General features: G+C 36.8%; 1 protein-coding gene across 1 annotated transcript; it reads left to right on the top strand.

Annotated features, from left to right (window-relative positions):
* The first annotated feature begins 192 nt into the window (after window positions 1-192).
* On the top strand, window positions 193-13913 carry polr3glb (RNA polymerase III subunit GL b). Its single transcript, XM_061983010.2, has 8 exons — window positions 193-389; window positions 3093-3244; window positions 3317-3464; window positions 3554-3622; window positions 5281-5337; window positions 11004-11098; window positions 13505-13612; window positions 13677-13913. Exons 2-8 carry the CDS (start codon window positions 3125-3127, stop codon window positions 13761-13763), a joined length of 684 nt encoding a protein of 227 aa, XP_061838994.1. The 5' UTR covers window positions 193-389; window positions 3093-3124; the 3' UTR covers window positions 13764-13913.
* The last annotated feature ends 3157 nt before the right edge of the window (window positions 13914-17070 follow it).

Here is a 17070-nt window from a genome sequence, read left to right as displayed (position 1 = left end):
TCCGAAAACACGCTGCTGCCTCAGACCAGGAGGGCGGAGCCTCTGCGCGGGGGCGTGGCCTGACACTGACCCCCAGCTGTTGCGTTTGGGGCCCCCCGTTTAAGTCCAACTTGAACTTGAAGGGTCAATCCATCTTTGGAAACGTTGAAGAGATGAATTTCGGGAGCGGCTGCACTCGCACTCCGGTACAGCAGGTGGCGCGCTGCCAGTGTGCTTTTTGAACACGGAAGTTCATTGAAGAAAAAAAAAAATGTCGTCTCGCTGTTTGATGTAAACAAAGACTTGGGGATAATAACTCTCTTTTTTTGAAGACTTGGGAATAATAACGCTTGTTTTTGAAGTCCAAATGGAAGCAAACACAACAGTTGGCCTCAAGATGCATGTTGAAAGTAAGAAACCACATTAGCCTGCCGACTATACTGTAACTATAACGTTATTATACGTCTAATAGTCTTTTACTATGTACTATAACTACTGCTATCTATTCTATTAACATGGCTGACGTTGTGTGTAATATTTACTAGTTTAACTTAGTTTACTACAACTAACGTTTCCCCATTGTGGGATAAATCAAGTATATCCTACTATTTACTATAATCACTACTATATTGTATTAAAAGAGGAACTGCACTTTATGGAATTTTGTCCATCATTCACATTCCTTATCTAAGAAGAGAACACATATCTTTTTCCTTTTTTATAGATTGTAATTTGTAAAAAAAACAACAACCAATAAGTACAAAAGTAAGTTTTGTTTATAGAGCATTTCTCACAGAGAGATCTCACAAATGGGGTTCACTTGGTTAAAATACAAATAGTACAATCACAACAAACATACAACACGATGCAACAACAGAAACATTGAAAAAAGGAATAATAAATGTGATAATAAAAGTCATATAAAAAGGGAAATTGAATCAGCTAAGAACGGACGCTCTATTCTGCCCATAAAGCGCTATTAAAAAAATCCAAACACTTCCATCAACGTTTTATAAACATGCTTTAAGTATATATGTAATGTAGTAACACTCGTAATAACATGTAATATTATGTTTGTTTCTCATTTAAGCATACAGCGGCGTATTCATTTCACAGACGCCTCACAACGATCACTTTTCCCTTCAACAACAACACTACTAATCATGGCAGACTTCATGGGACACTATACACACAATAAACCAATCCCTTACTGTACAATGTCTGCTTTCACTGGGATGCTGACTGATGGGTTGTTCATATCTTCCTGTTCATAATAATCATGAAGGGTTGAAAAAAATGTTTTTGCAAACATGCTTCTTTCCGGGTCTAAGTTGGTTGTCAAAGTTGACCAACTACTCGGTTTATGTCCACAACCTTCTACTATCCAGGTAAGAGGCACAATTTATAGTGTAGAATTAACTTTCACCAACTCAGAGGCGATGCAGCAGCTCAGTATGTCAATATAGCAGCATACGCTAGTGATTAGTTAAAAGTAGTAAAAGTAGTCATTTTGCATAAACGCTTAAAATAAGAATATCGCTAACTTGGTTGACATTCAGGTCACGACATGTACAATGGGTTACTCTCACTAGCTGCCTTGCTAAACACAGACAATGAGCCGATTATTACAAATTAGCATACATAAAAAAACAAAAAACATATGTGTTCTTGTTCTACATAGGGATTGTGAATGATAGGCAAAATTCCAAAAAAAAGTACAGTTCTCCTTTAATTCAGCTCTCGGTACAATGTACTATAGTTAACTATCTAGTTTAACTACTGCTATCTAATCTATTCATGCAGCTAATGTTATGTGTAATATTTACTAGTTTCCTATTGCTCACTATATATTATTAGAACTACTAATATACTAATACACTAATACTAACTATACTAATAATATAGTTTGCTATCTACTATAACTACTGCTATATTCAACACATTTAATTAGGTTATATTATGATTTTTATCTACATGTAAAACAATACCCTGTGGTCTACATAACATGTAATGGTGATTCTGGCCGTCTCATTAGGATGTGCTGTTTTGTGGGCGGTCTTATCTATTTGCCTCCACTTCGACAGCGTCTTCGCCATCTTGTTGTAGTTTTTAGAGCTTCCATAGACTGATGGAAAAAGTTAAAACTATACGCTAATTTGTATTAGGAATGACAACATGAAGACAAGAGGATAGAGAAAAAGAAGGAGCTTATTGACTACATTGTCGGACTACAATGGCGGATTCCCGCAAATCTTTTTTGGTAAATTTATACCATATATGGCAAAAAAGTTTGCCAAATTGTCACAAATGGGCAAATTCCCAACGGAAGGTTTCTCGTAAGTATGAAGGAAGGCAAGATTGTTTTATAAATATCTCTGCAATGCCTCCACGGTTTGATGTTGGGACTTATGCAGATCGCAAATACACAAAAACAGGTAGAAATAGGTAAGAAACGTTGGTTTTGCATAATAGGTCCCTTTTTAATATGTCTATCAATTGTGATAATGTTAAACTTAAGAGTAATTAGTAACATAAAATATTAACATTTCCAGTTATTGTGACTAAAATTATCACAATTATCATTATTAATACAGTATTGTTGAATGTACAAGTGAAGTTTTATTAAAAAATAAGTAAACATCCCTGGTAACTAATGCTATCTACTGTATTATTATATCATATGGATGGATGTCTAATAGTAAACTATAGACTGTTCTATGGTGCATTCGAGACTGCTGGAAAGTTGGAAATTTGGAATGCTGCTCAAAGTAGGAATTTCACGGAGATGACGAAATGTATCACACATAAATTAGTCATGTAAATTGGTACAATGATTGACAGACATCACTTTTATCGAGGTCTTCAGCCACGTTTGTTGTTTACTTTCCACTGAACGCTCCGAGTACGATTTGAACAAGAATATGAAAACAGTCTGGAATACCGCATAATTGCTAAGATAAAAGAAAGGTGCTTCCAGGTAACAGATAACTTAGGATGAGGTTACAATCTTCCAGAATGTTCTCCGCGTTACTTGACCTTTGGACCTCGACTAATGGGAAGTTTCACACTGGTTGAAGGAAGGAGCGCATGATATTTTCTTCTTCTGACCTCAGACGTGTTTTAGCTCAGTGCGGCAGAGCCAGAGATGGCGGGTCGCGGCCGCGGGCGGGGCCGCAGGATGATGACGTTCAACGTGGAGGCCGTCGGGATCAACAAGGGAGACACTCTGCCTCCGTCCACCCAGCAGCCCACGCCGCTGTTTCCTGTGAGGCGCGCCGGTTTGTGTCCTGCAATGCATTGTGGGAAGCTGACGTCTTTTTTTTCCGTCTGAGAACAGGCTTTGGAGCACAAGCCCCTCCCCCTGTCAGGAGGCGAGGAGGCCGAGTATCTGTTGGCCCTGAAACAGGAGTTCAGAGGCGCCATGAGGACCCTGCCCTTCTTCATCCAGCCCGACTGTGCCCGCACAGGTCAGAGGTCACATGCGGGTGAGTGCGTCACTTCGATGTTGAAATCGTCAACTATTGGGCAACAACAAGGACTTTTATTGTGAAGGGGTGCTCTACCTTCTCTACAGATGTGGAACGATACTCTGACAAATATCACAGCAGCGAACAGGCCGACGCTTTGACGAGCTGGATGCCAGGTGAGATGCGCAAACACATTCCGTCCTTGTTCAGGCGGCGTGATGAGGATGATTTTGAGAATAAAAAGCTCACTGCGAGTTTTCTCTCCTAAATTGCGATTATATTTTATACATAACTACAATTTGCAATTCCGGTCGACAATTTAAATGCTTGAATGTCTAGAGCAGGAGTGTAAAACTCATTTCAGATCGGAGGCCACATGGAGAAAAATGTACTCCCAAGTGGGCCGGACTGGTAAAATCACGGCACGATAACGTAAAAATAAAGACAACTTTAGATTGTTTTCTTTGTTTAAAAATAGAACAAGCACATTCTGAAAATTTACAAATCATAATGTTGTTGGGTTTTTTACACTTACATGTTGCTGTTAATAGTATTCTACCTTTATTTGTTGTTATTTATACTTTCTGAATTAATTAGGTAATCATTTTCATCAGTCAACTTATTGGTGTTGATTTTCAATCTATCAAGATAAAAAAATCATATCAAAATCAAATGTTATTTATGTAGTTTGCTCATTTTCCTCGACTGATGTACTCACATTATGTGGTTTATTTTTTTTACATATATAGCATCATCTACAAAGATACAAATAATTGCTATAGTGACATCTAGTGGACACATTTAGAACAGCAGTTTCTTTCAGTCAAAAATTTCTGCTAATTTTTATACTTGGCAAACTCATCCCGCGGCTGGATAAAACCTGTTTGCGGGCCTGATCCGGCCCGCGGGCTTTACGTTTGACACCCCTGGTCTAGGGGGAGTGGAGTGTGTGGATGTTGCAACGGTTCGAATCGGTTGAGAAATGTGGGATATGGAGAGGTTTGTTTATTGCCCATTTGTTTTTGATGGGGAGAAATTCCTGGAAATTCCGGAAACACTGGGAATTTTGGGAAAACATGTTGTGCCTTGGAGATCTCGGAAGAGTAGTGTGTGTGGGTGGTTGAAAGGTCCGAATAGGGTAAAAAGTGGTGCGACATTTTCAGAATTTTGGGTATTGTAGAACTTTGAATATGTCCATTCATTTGAATGGGAATTTCCTGGAAATTTTGGGAAAAACGGGAAATTTTGGAAATTATTGATACTAGCAAGAAAATATGAGTGGGTTAGTGTGGGAATTTTTTGAATCGGTTGAAAAATGTTTGAATTGAGAATTGGTATTTCGTAATTTTTGGAATTTTGGGGAAAAACTGTAATTTTTACAGGAAAAAAAGTAATAACTTTTCATGTCCCAACTAAGAAGAAGGTTTTGATGGTGGAATGGTTGGAACTGGTTTAAAAATGTGAACTGTGAAGAATTTAGAACAAAAGGTTCTAATTGGCTTTGGAAAACCAGGAATTCCTGGAATTTGTTTTAACTTGTCCAGGATGAGTGGAATGGTTCTAAAAAAATGTAGGAATTGTGCAAGTTCGAGAAATGGCCAATTTATTTTCAATGGGCACAATGTCCCGGAAAACAGGGAATTCTGGGACATTTTTGTAATTGTTTTTCTCCTGCAGTTACGTAATCACACTAATTAAAACCTCAATGTCGATTAAGCGTGCAGCCCTAGTGTTGATGATGGGTGTGATGAGAATGATTTTGATGATGTTAGATTTGCACTGTGCATAGCAGCAGTAAAGCAAAGTCAATCTAAATTGTTTGGTTGTTTTTCAGACTGGAAGAGATTCCCAAAAGAGCTGAGGTTGCGTGTCAGGAAAACACCAAAAAAAGGTCAGTGTGTGAACCAATGTTCCCTCTAAGGTGCGTGCCTGTGCAATAGCGCACTGCTCCCGTGTCCTCCACGCACAGAAAATCTATGCAACCACTAAAATCCAAACTCTAACCTAAACTCTAAACAAAATAAACACATTATTTATTCGAGACCATTTTTCAAAGCAACTCTGTGAGTGACAGGTGACAAGTGGTCACATCAGATAAAACAATGACGACGTCTGCCGAGACGTTTTAAGGAGAAGAAGGAGATAGTATGCATCAACAATCTTTTTATTGAGCAAAAGTGATTACTGTCTGCCGTAACCACACCAAAACAACATCAGCAACCAAACTACTATCTCGTAAAACTGGTCACTTTCTGTCATAATCACACCAAAACAACATCAGCAACCAAGCTACTATCTAGTAAAACGGATCACTTTCTGTCATAATCACACCAAAACAACATCAGCAACCAAACTACTATCTAGTAAAAACTGATCACTTTCGGTCATAATCACACTAAAACAACATCAGCAACCAAGCTACTATCTAGTAAAACTGATCACTTTCTGCCATAATCACACCAAAACAACATCATCAACAAAACTACTATCTAGTAAAACTGGTCAATTTCTGTCATAATCACACCAAAACAACATCAGCAACAAAGCTACTATCTAGTAAAACTGATCACTTTCGGTCATAATCACACCAAAACAACATCAGCAACCAAACTACTATCTAGTAAAACTGGTCACTTTCTGTCGTAATCACACCAAAACAACATCAGCAACAAAACTACTATCTAGTAAAACTGGTAAATTTCTGTCATAATCCCACCAATACATCATCATTAACCAAACTACTATCTAGTAAAACTGGTAAATTTCTGTCATAATCACATCAAAACAACATCAGCAACCAAACTACTATCTAGTAAAACTGGTCACTTTTTGTCATAATCACACCAAAACAACATCAGCAACAAAAGTACTATCTAGTAAAACGGGTCACTTTCTGCCGTAATCACATCGAAACAACATCAGCAACCAAACTACTATATAGTAAAACTGGTCACTTTCTGTCATAATCACATCAAAACAACATCAGCAACAAAACTACTATCTAGTAAAACTGGTCACTTTCTGCCATAGTCACACCAAAACAACATCAGCAACAAAACTACTATCTAGTAAAACTGGTCAATATCTGTAATAATCCCACCAAAACAACATCAGCAACCAAACTACTATCTAGTAAAACTGGTCACTTTCTGTCATAATCACACCAAAACAACATCAGCAACAAAACTACTATTTAGTAAGACAGGTCACATTCTGCCGTAATCACATCGAAACAACATCAGCAACAAAACGACTATCTAGTAAAACTGGTCACTTTCTGTCATAATCACATCAAAACAAAATCAGCAACAAAAGTACTATCTAGTAAATCTGGTCACTTTCTGCCATAGTCACACCAAAACAACATCAGCAACCAAACTACTATCTAGTAAAACTGGTCACTTTCTGCCATAGTCACACCAAAACAACATCAGCAACAAGAGTACTATCTAGTAAAACTGGTCACTTTCTGTCATAATCACATCAAAACAACATCAGCAACAAAAGTACTATCTAGTAAAACTGGTCACTTTCTGCCATAGTCACACCAAAACAACATCAGCAACAAGAGTACTATCTAGTAAAACTGGTCACTTTCTGTCATAATCACATCAAGACAACATCAGCAACAAAACTACCATCTAGTAAAACTGGTCACTTTCTACCATAATCACATCAAAACAACATCAGTAACAAAACTACTATCTAGTAAAACTGGTCACTTTCTGTCATAATCACACCAAAACAACATCAGCAACAAAACTACTATCTAGTAAAACTGGTCACTTTCTGCCATAGTCACACCAAAACAACATCAGCAACCAAACTACTATCTAGTAAAACTGGTCACTTTCTACCATAATCACATCAAAACAACATCAGCAACAAAACTACTATCTAGTAAAACTGGTCACTTTCTACCATAATCACACTAAAACAACATCAGCAACCAAGCTACTATCTAGTAAAACTGGTCAATTTCTGTCATAATCACACCAAAACAACATCAGCAACCAAGCTACTATCTAGTAAAACTGATCACTTTCGGTCATAATCACACCAAAACAACATCAGCAACCAAACTACTATCTAGTAAAACTGGTCACTTTCTGTCGTAATCACACCAAAACAACATCAGCAACAAAACTACTATCTAGTAAAACGGATCACTTTCTGCCATAGTCACACCAAAACAACATCAGCAACAAAACTACTATCTAGTAAAACTGGTCAATTTATGTAATAATCCCACCAAAACAACATCAGCAACCAAACTACTATCTAGTGAAACTGGTCAATATCTGTAATAATCCCACCAAAACAACATCAGCAACCAAACTACTATCTAGTAAAACTGGTCACTTTCTGTCATAATCACACCAAAACAACATCAGCAACAAAACTACTATTTAGTAAGACGGGTCACATTCTGCCGTAATCACATCGAAACAACATCAGCAACAAAACTACTATCTAGTAAAACTGGTCACTTTCTGTCATAATCACATCAAAACAAAATCAGCAACAAAAGTACTATCTAGTAAAACTGGTCACTTTCTGCCATAGTCACATCAAGACAACATTAGCAACAAAACTACTATCTAGTAAAACTGGTCACTTTCTGCCATAGTCACACCAAAACAACACCAGCAACAAAACCACTATGTAGTAAAACTGGTCACTTTCTGCCATAGTCACACCAAAACAACATCAGCAACAAAACTACTATCTAGTAAAACTGGTCACTTTCTGCCATAGTCACATCAAGACAACATCAGCAACAAAAGTACTATCTAGTAAAACTGGTCACTTTCTGCCATAGTCACACCAAAACAACATCAGCAACAAAACTACTATCTAGTAAAACTGGTCACTTTCTGCCATAGTCACATCAAGACAACATCAGCAACAAAACTACCATCTAGTAAAACTGATCACTTTCTACCATAATCACGTCAAAACAACATCAGTAACAAAACTACTATCTAGTAAAACTGGTCACTTTCTGTCATAATCACACCAAAACAACATCAGCAACAAAACTACTATCTAGTAAAACTGGTCACTTTCTGCCATAGTCACACCAAAACAACATCAGCAACCAAACTACTATCTAGTAAAACTGGTCACTTTCTACCATAATCACATCAAAACAACATCAGCAACAAAACTACTATCTAGTAAAACTGGTCACTTTCTACCATAATCACACTAAAACAACATCAGCAACCAAGCTACTATCTAGTAAAACTGATCACTTTCTGTCATAATCACACCAAAACAACATCAGCAACAAAACTACTATCTAGTAAAACTGGTCATTTTCTGTCATAATCACACCAAAACAACATCAGCAACCAAGCTACTATCTAGTAAAACTGATCACTTTCGGTCATAATCACACCAAAACAACATCAGCAACCAAACTACTATCTAGTAAAACTGGTCACTTTCTGTCGTAATCACACCAAAACAACATCAGCAACAAAACTACTATCTAGTAAAAGTGGTCACTTTCTGCCATAGTCACACCAAAACAACATCAGCAACAAAACTACTATCTAGTAAAACTGGTCAATTTATGTAATAATCCCACCAAAACAACATCAGCAACCAAACTACTATCTAGTGAAACTGGTCACTTTCTGTCATAATCACACCAAAACAACATCAGCAACAAAACTACTATTTAGTAAGACGGGTCACATTCTGCCGTAATCACATCGAAACAACATCAGCAACAAAACTACTATTTAGTAAGACGGGTCACATTCTGCCGTAATCACATCGAAACAACATCACCAACAAAACTACTATCTAGTAAAAGTGGTCACTTTCTGCCATAGTCACACCAAAACAACATCAGCAACCAAACTACTATCTAGTAAAACTGGTCACTTTCTGTCATAGTCATACCAAAACAACATCAGCAACAAAACTACTATCTAGTAAAACTGGTCACTTTCTACCATAGTCACACCAAAACAACATCAGCAACAAAAGTACTATCTAGTAAAACTGGTCACTTTCTGTCATAATCACATCAAAACAACATCTGCAACAACACTACTATCTAGTAAAACTGGTCACTTTCTGTCATAGTCACACCAAAACAACATCAGCAACAAAACTACTATCTAGTAAAACTGGTCAATTTATGTAATAATCCCACCAAAACAACATCAGCAACCAAACTACTATTTAGTGAAACTGGTCACTTTCTGTCATAATCACACCAAAACAACATCAGCAACAAAACTACTATTTAGTAAGACGGGTCACATTCTGCCGTAATCACATCGAAACAACATCAGCAACAAAACTACTATTTAGTAAGACGGGTCACATTCTGCCGTAATCACATCGAAACAACATCACCAACAAAACTACTATCTAGTAAAAGTGGTCACTTTCTGTCATAGTCACACCAAAACAACATCAGCAACCAAACTACTATCTAGTAAAACTGGTCACTTTCTGTCATAGTCATACCAAAACAACATCAGCAACAAAACTACTATCTAGTAAAACTGGTCACTTTCTACCATAGTCACACCAAAACAACATCAGCAACAAAAGTACTATCTAGTAAAACTGGTCACTTTCTGTCATAATCACATCAAAACAACATCTGCAACAACACTACTATCTAGTAAAACTGGTCACTTTCTGTCATAGTCACACCAAAACAACATCAGCAACAAAACTACTATCTAGTAAAACTGGTCAATTTATGTAATAATCCCACCAAAACAACATCAGCAACCAAACTACTATTTAGTGAAACTGGTCACTTTCTGTCATAATCACACCAAAACAACATCAGCAACAAAACTACTATTTAGTAAGACGGGTCACATTCTGCCGTAATCACATCGAAACAACATCAGCAACAAAACTACTATTTAGTAAGACGGGTCACATTCTGCCGTAATCACATCGAAACAACATCACCAACAAAACTACTATCTAGTAAAAGTGGTCACTTTCTGCCATAGTCACACCAAAACAACATCAGCAACCAAACTACTATCTAGTAAAACTGGTCACTTTCTGTCATAGTCATACCAAAACAACATCAGCAACAAAAGTACTATCTAGTAAAACTGGTCACTTTCTACCATAGTCACACCAAAACAACATCAGCAACAAAAGTACTATCTAGTAAAACTGGTCACTTTCTGTCATAATCACATCAAAACAACATCTGCAACAACACTACTATCTAGTAAAACTGGTCACTTTCTGTCATAGTCACATCAAGACAACATCAGCAACAAAAGTACTATCTAGTAAAAGTGGTCACTTTCTGTCATAATCACATCAAAACAACATCAGCAACAAAACTACTACCTAGTAAAAGTGATCACTTTCTGCCGTAAAACAAAGTTATTATGTCCATCTCTAGCGCTAAGCTAATGTTTTGGTGAGATTAGGCCAACTAGTGGTAGATGTGATGTCAAGTATAACAACTATGGTGTCCATAAAAAGTGGTAAAGTGCCCCTTGTGCCCAGTGTGTGACAGTACTGACATGATTGCATCTCTCTACCTGCCAGGTGTGTCCAAAGTGGTTGTGGTGACACAAAGAGCTCAGGCTGAAGAGCAGAAAAAAGCAGTAGAAGAAAAAAAGGAGGTTCTCCTCAAACTGGAGGTTTGACATCACGTTGCTACTTTCCCTACACAAACACCTTCATCTTCATCTCAGCCTTCCTTTCCTTTATTCAACTTTTATTTTCACTTTTATTTCCTTCATTTCCACCTTCATTTTATTAATCTCCACCTTAACCTTCACCTTCATTTGACGTTTATTTCTACTTTGATTTCCTTCATTTCTTTAATTTCTACCTTAATTTTCATCATCGTTTCCTTAATTTCCATGTTTATTTTCACTTTTATTTCTTTCATTTCCACCTTTGTTTCCTTCATTTTCCACATTTATTTCCACTTTTATTTCCTTTATCTCCACCTTTGTTTCCTTCATTTCCACATCTTTTTCCACTTGTATTTCCTTAATTTCCACCTTAATTTCATTCATTTCCACTTTTATTTCATAATCTCCAACTTTGTTTTCTTCATTCCACATTTATTTCCACTTTGATTACATTAATTTTCATCTTTTTTCCCACATTTATTTCCTTCATTTTCACCTTCATTTCATTAATTTCCACCTTTTTCATCATCTCCACCTTCGTTTCCTTCATTTCAACCTTTATCTTCACATTTATTTCCTTCATTTCCACATTTATTTCCACTTGTATTTCCTTCATTTCCACATTTATTCCCTTCATTTCCACCTTTTTTTCCTTTATTACACCTTCATTTCATTTTTTTCCACCTTCATTTCATTCATTTCCACCTCTATATTCATCATCTCCACCTTTGTTTCCTACATTTCCACCTTTATTTTCTTCATTTCCACATTTATTTTCTTTATTTCCACCTTCATTTAATTAATCTCCACCTTTGTTTCTATCATTCCACGTCTATTTCCACGTTTATTTCCTTCATTTACACCTTCATTTCATTCTTTTGCACCTTCATTTCTATAATTTCCACCTTCATTTCCTTCATTTCCGCATTTATTTTCTTAATTTCCACATTTATTTAATTAATTTCCACCTTTTATTCCATCATTTCCACACATTTTTCTACCCTTTTATTTTCTACATTTCCATCGTTTTTTCTTTATTACACCCTCATTTCATTCATTTCCATCTTTGTTTTCTTCATTTCCATCTTTATTCCCACTTTTTTCTTAATTTCCACATTTATTCACACCTTCATTTCATTGATTTCCATCTTTATTTATTTTATTTCCACTTTAATTTCCCCAGTTTTTCACCTTTATTTTCTTCATTTCCACCTTTTTCCTAATTTCCATCATTATCTTCTTAATTTCAACCTTTATTTTCTTCATTTCCACCTTTATTTTCTTCATTTCCACATTTATTTTCTTCATCTCCACATTTATTTTCTTCATGTACACCTATATTTTCTTAATTTCCATATTTATTTTCTTTATTTCCACCTTCATTTAATTAATCTCCACCTTTGTTTCTATCATTCCACGTCTATTTCCACTTTTATTTCCTTAATTTACACCTTAATTTCATTCATTTGCACCTTAATTTCCATAATTTCCACCCTCATTTCCTTCATTTCTGCATTTATTTTCTTAATTTCCTCTTTTATTTCATTCATTTCCACCTTTTATACCATAATTTCCACACATTTTTCTACCCACCTTTATTTTCTTCATTTCCACCCTTATTTTCTTCATTTCTACCATTATTTTATTAATTTCAACCACTATTTTCTTCATTTCCCCCATTACTGTCTTCATTTCCACCATTATTTCCTTAATTTCTACCTTTATTTCCTTAATTTCCACCATTATTTCCTTAATTTCCACCATTATGTCCTTATTTTCCACCTTTGTTTCCTTCATTTTCACAATTATTTCCTTCATTCCCACCATTATTTCCTTCCTTTCCACCTTTATTTCCTTCATTCCCACCATTATTTCCTTCCTTTCCACCTTTATTTCCTTAATTTCCACCATTATGTCCTTCCTTTCCACCTCTATTTCCCTCATTTCCACCATTATTTCCTTAATTTCCACCTTTATTTTCTTAATTCCCACCTTTATTTTCTTCATTTCCACCCTTATTTTCTTCATTTCTACCATTATTTCCTTAATTTCAACCACTATTTTTTTATTTCCCCCATTACTGTCTTCATTTCCACCATTATTTCCTTAATTTCTACCTTTATTTCCTTAATTTCCACTATTATTTCCTTAATTTCCACCATTATGTCCTTATTTTCCACCTTTGTTTACTTCATTTTCACAATTATTTCCTTCATTGCCACCTCTATTTCCTTCATTTCCACCATTATGTCCTTATTTTCCACCTCTATTTCCTTCATGTCCACCATTATTTCCTTCATTGCCACCTTTATTTCCTTCATTTCCACCATTATTTATTTAATTTCCAAGTTTATATCCTTCATTTGCTGCTTGATTTTCTTTCCAACGGGTGTTGGTGTTGTTCAGACGCTGCAGGGTGAGGAGCAGCAGAGCTCGGAGGATGAGGAGCAGCAGGAGAAGAAAGAGGAGGATCAGGAGCCGGAGGAAGAGTATGATGAGGAGGAGCTGGAGGAGGTGAGAAGGCGTCATTGAAACGGTTGAGTTTTTTGACAAGGCGCTAACAAGGTGTTTGTTTTAGGAGACGGACTACATCATGTCCTACTTTGACAACGGCGAGGACTTTGGCGGGGATAGTGACGACAACGTGGAGGAGGCAGTTTACTGAAATGTTTGTGGCTTTGTGGGTTTAATGGCGACTGTCAATTTTAAGTCAAGATTTTAAATGTTTTTCAAATGGATGTTTTTTTTATAGTTTTGATTGTTGTACACTTTGTGACTTTTTACCTAGGTGGAGTAAAAAAAAAATTCATGGAAACTTTGACGATTTCTGTCCTGGTAGTTTGTATCTCTACTAAGATCCAAATAACAAGACTGTGTGTGTAATTGAAACGCGGTGCAGATGCGTACTACTGGCATTACGATTCCTCCACATTCAATGTCATGTGCTCTCCATCATGTGTGTGATGTAGCACCAACAGCACACAGGTATATTATGCAACACCTTTTCTGCAGGATACAGTCACAAACTATAGACCGGTGGTTCTCAAACTCTTCACAGAAAACCCTTGGCTCTCCAAGTGCCACCATAATGACAAAACATTAAAATACAGTAGCGTAGTAGGGCTAAGTATTCATTAAAACAAGGCAGGTTTTATTTAACAAGTATATTTCATATTTTTGGCCACTGTGACATTACACACCGTTTGAACAGTAACATTGTGTTTAAATATAGGAACACTCTTATCAGTTAATTAAGTGATTCTTTGGTGTAAAATACATATTGAAAGACAGTTTTTCATATGAGATATGAATATTGCAATTATATAATTTTCCATATGATAAAAACAAATGCCAGTAGACTTGAAAATGCATAAATTCAATATGTTTCAATCAGCCCTTTAAATCATCCAACAGCTATGATATCGTAAAATGATATTGCTGAATTGATTTATTTTTTATTTCTGACAGTCCGTATATTTTGACACAGGATGGATGATTTTCTGTCCATTGTCTTGTCTCCTTGCGTCAGTTTGCACGTACGTTTTAGACCTTCCCAATACAGACGCCAAATAGCGTCCACAAAGCAGTACATGTCTTGATAAAGCGCCTGCTGAGTGATGGTATTTGCATATTTTCCACACGGTGTGGTGGGGGTTCCGATGATTAGCATATAGTCTGCATTTTCATGAAGACAGGCGCTAAATCAGGGGTGTCCAAACTTTCTGACTTGGGGGCCGCATTGGGCTAAAAAAAATTGGCCTGTGGCCGAAAGCCAACTGCATGTAACGTAACATATATATATATATATATATATATATAATATATATTTATATATACATACACTGCAAAAAGTCAGTGTTTAAAAACAAGAAAATAAAATACACAAATGAGGGGTATTTTATTTGAACTAAGCAAAATTATCTGCCAATAGAACAAGAAAATTTGGCTTGTCAAGACTTTCCAAAACAAGTAAAATTAGCTAACCTCAATGAACCCAAGAATACCTTAAAAAAAGTATATTCTCACTAATAACAAGTGCAATTTTCTTGGTAGAAAAAAAAAGAGACCTTTTTGCTCAATATCCATCCATCCATTTTCTACCGCTTATTCCCTTTGGGGTCGCTGGAGCCTATCTCAGCTACAATCGGACGGAAGGCGGGGTACACCCTGGACAAGTCGCCACCTCATCGCAGGGCCAACACAGATAGACAGACAACATTCACACTCACACCCACACACTAGGGCGGCATGGCGTAGTGGGTAGAGCAACCGTGCCAGAAACCTGAGGGTTGCAGGTTCGCTCCCCGCCTCTTACCATCCAAAAAAAATCGCTTCCGTTGTGTCCTTGGGCGGGACACTTCACCCTTTGCCCCCGGTGCCACTCACACCGGTGAATTGAATGATAGGTGGTGGTCGGAGGGGCCGTTGGCGCAAATTGCAGCCACGCTTCCGTCAGTCTGCCCCAGGGCAGCTGTGGCTATGAAAGTAGCTTACCACCACCAGGTGTGAATGATTGATGGGTTCTACATGTAAAGCGACTTTGGGTACTTAGAAAAGCGCTATATAAATCCAAGTTATTATTAATTTAGTGTTGCCAATCAACTTATCCCCAGGTGCATGTCTTTGGAAGTGGGAGGAAGCCGGAGTACCCGGAGGGAACCCACGCAGTCACGGGGAGAACATGCAAACTCCACACAGAAAGATCCCGATTGATTCCGATTGAACCCAAGACTACTCAGGACCTTCGTATTGTGAGGCAGATGCACTAACCCCTCTGCCACCGTGAAGCCCTCTTTTTGCTCAATATGTTGAAAAATATTCTTAAAATTGAGTAAATGCTATCTTGACATAATGATATGCGCTCGGTATCATTTTTTTTCTTTCTTCATGCTTGAAGTAAGAAGTGATTACTTAAAAGTAGTTTTATACTTGTGAGTGTTGATGACACAGCTTTGCAACACTTGATATTCTAGTTTCAAGCATGTTTTACTCAACATAGGTCATAAAATCTCAGCAACAAGCTGTAATAATCTTACCGAGATAATTTAGGACCAAAACCCTTAAAACAAGTAAAACACTCTAGCATAAAATCTGTTTAGTGAGAAGAATTATCTTATCAGACAGAAAATAAGCAAATATCACCCTTATTTGAGATATTTAATCTTACTTAGATTTCAGTTCATGCAGTGTATATACTGTGTATATACACACACACACGTATACATACATATACACCCACATATATATACATACATATGTATACGTTAGGTCAGGATAAAACACAGAGGCTATATCATCCCTACAAGCCTGTTTCCCTGCTCGTCAGGGGATTTTATTTATGATTTATTTACATAAATATTTTGTGTGATGGTTGACGAGCCAAAGCCAAACAGAAATGCCAACATTTTGCACGCTAGCCAGATAGCGTCCAGAAACAAAAAAATATAAACAAAATGCGCTTTAAAGAAAAGCTAGCATGTTAACGGTACAATGCTAACATTTACATGCTTACTGCATTAGTGAAAACCCAAAACATATGGCACTGATATGTATAGCAACTAAAATAGCTTAAAAAAAGCTAACATGCTAAAATGCTAACTGTAACAAGCGTCAATTACGAAATTATATTACCCTGAGATGTACACCTGAAAAATGCTAGCATGGTAACCTTTGCAAACATCAAGTACCAAAATATGACTGGTGTATACCTATAAATTAGCTAAAAAAAAGCTAGCCTATTAACACGCTAACAGGTAGCATTCGTCAATTAACAAAATATTTGACACTGGGGTGTATACCTGCAAAATTTGCCCAAAAAATTATTACTAAATATAAAGTGCTAACAACTGTATCGCGGGCCGTCAAAAAATTAGCTACGGGTAGTAAATGGCCCCCGGGCCACACTTTGCACACCCCTGATCTAGGCGATCATTTTGCTATCCTATTACTGTCGGGTGGACATTTGGCAGGAG

This window comes from Nerophis lumbriciformis, linkage group LG21, assembly GCF_033978685.3.
Source record: "Nerophis lumbriciformis linkage group LG21, RoL_Nlum_v2.1, whole genome shotgun sequence".
Classification (NCBI taxonomy): domain Eukaryota; kingdom Metazoa; phylum Chordata; class Actinopteri; order Syngnathiformes; family Syngnathidae; genus Nerophis; species Nerophis lumbriciformis.
Note: the sequence above shows the minus strand (reverse complement) of the source record. Positions and strands in the feature narration are given on the sequence as shown.

Excerpts from the sequence above, each read along its gene's own strand:
- polr3glb (XM_061983010.2), top strand. The coding sequence starts at position 3,125 with ATGGCGGGTCGCGGCCGCGGGCGGGGCCGCAGGATGATGACGTTCAAC. Across the intron at positions 3,623-5,280 it reads TTTGACGAGCTGGATGCCAG|ACTGGAAGAGATTCCCAAAA; the intron begins GTGAGATGCGCA and ends GTTGTTTTTCAG. Across the intron at positions 5,338-11,003 it reads CAGGAAAACACCAAAAAAAG|GTGTGTCCAAAGTGGTTGTG; the intron begins GTCAGTGTGTGA and ends TCTACCTGCCAG.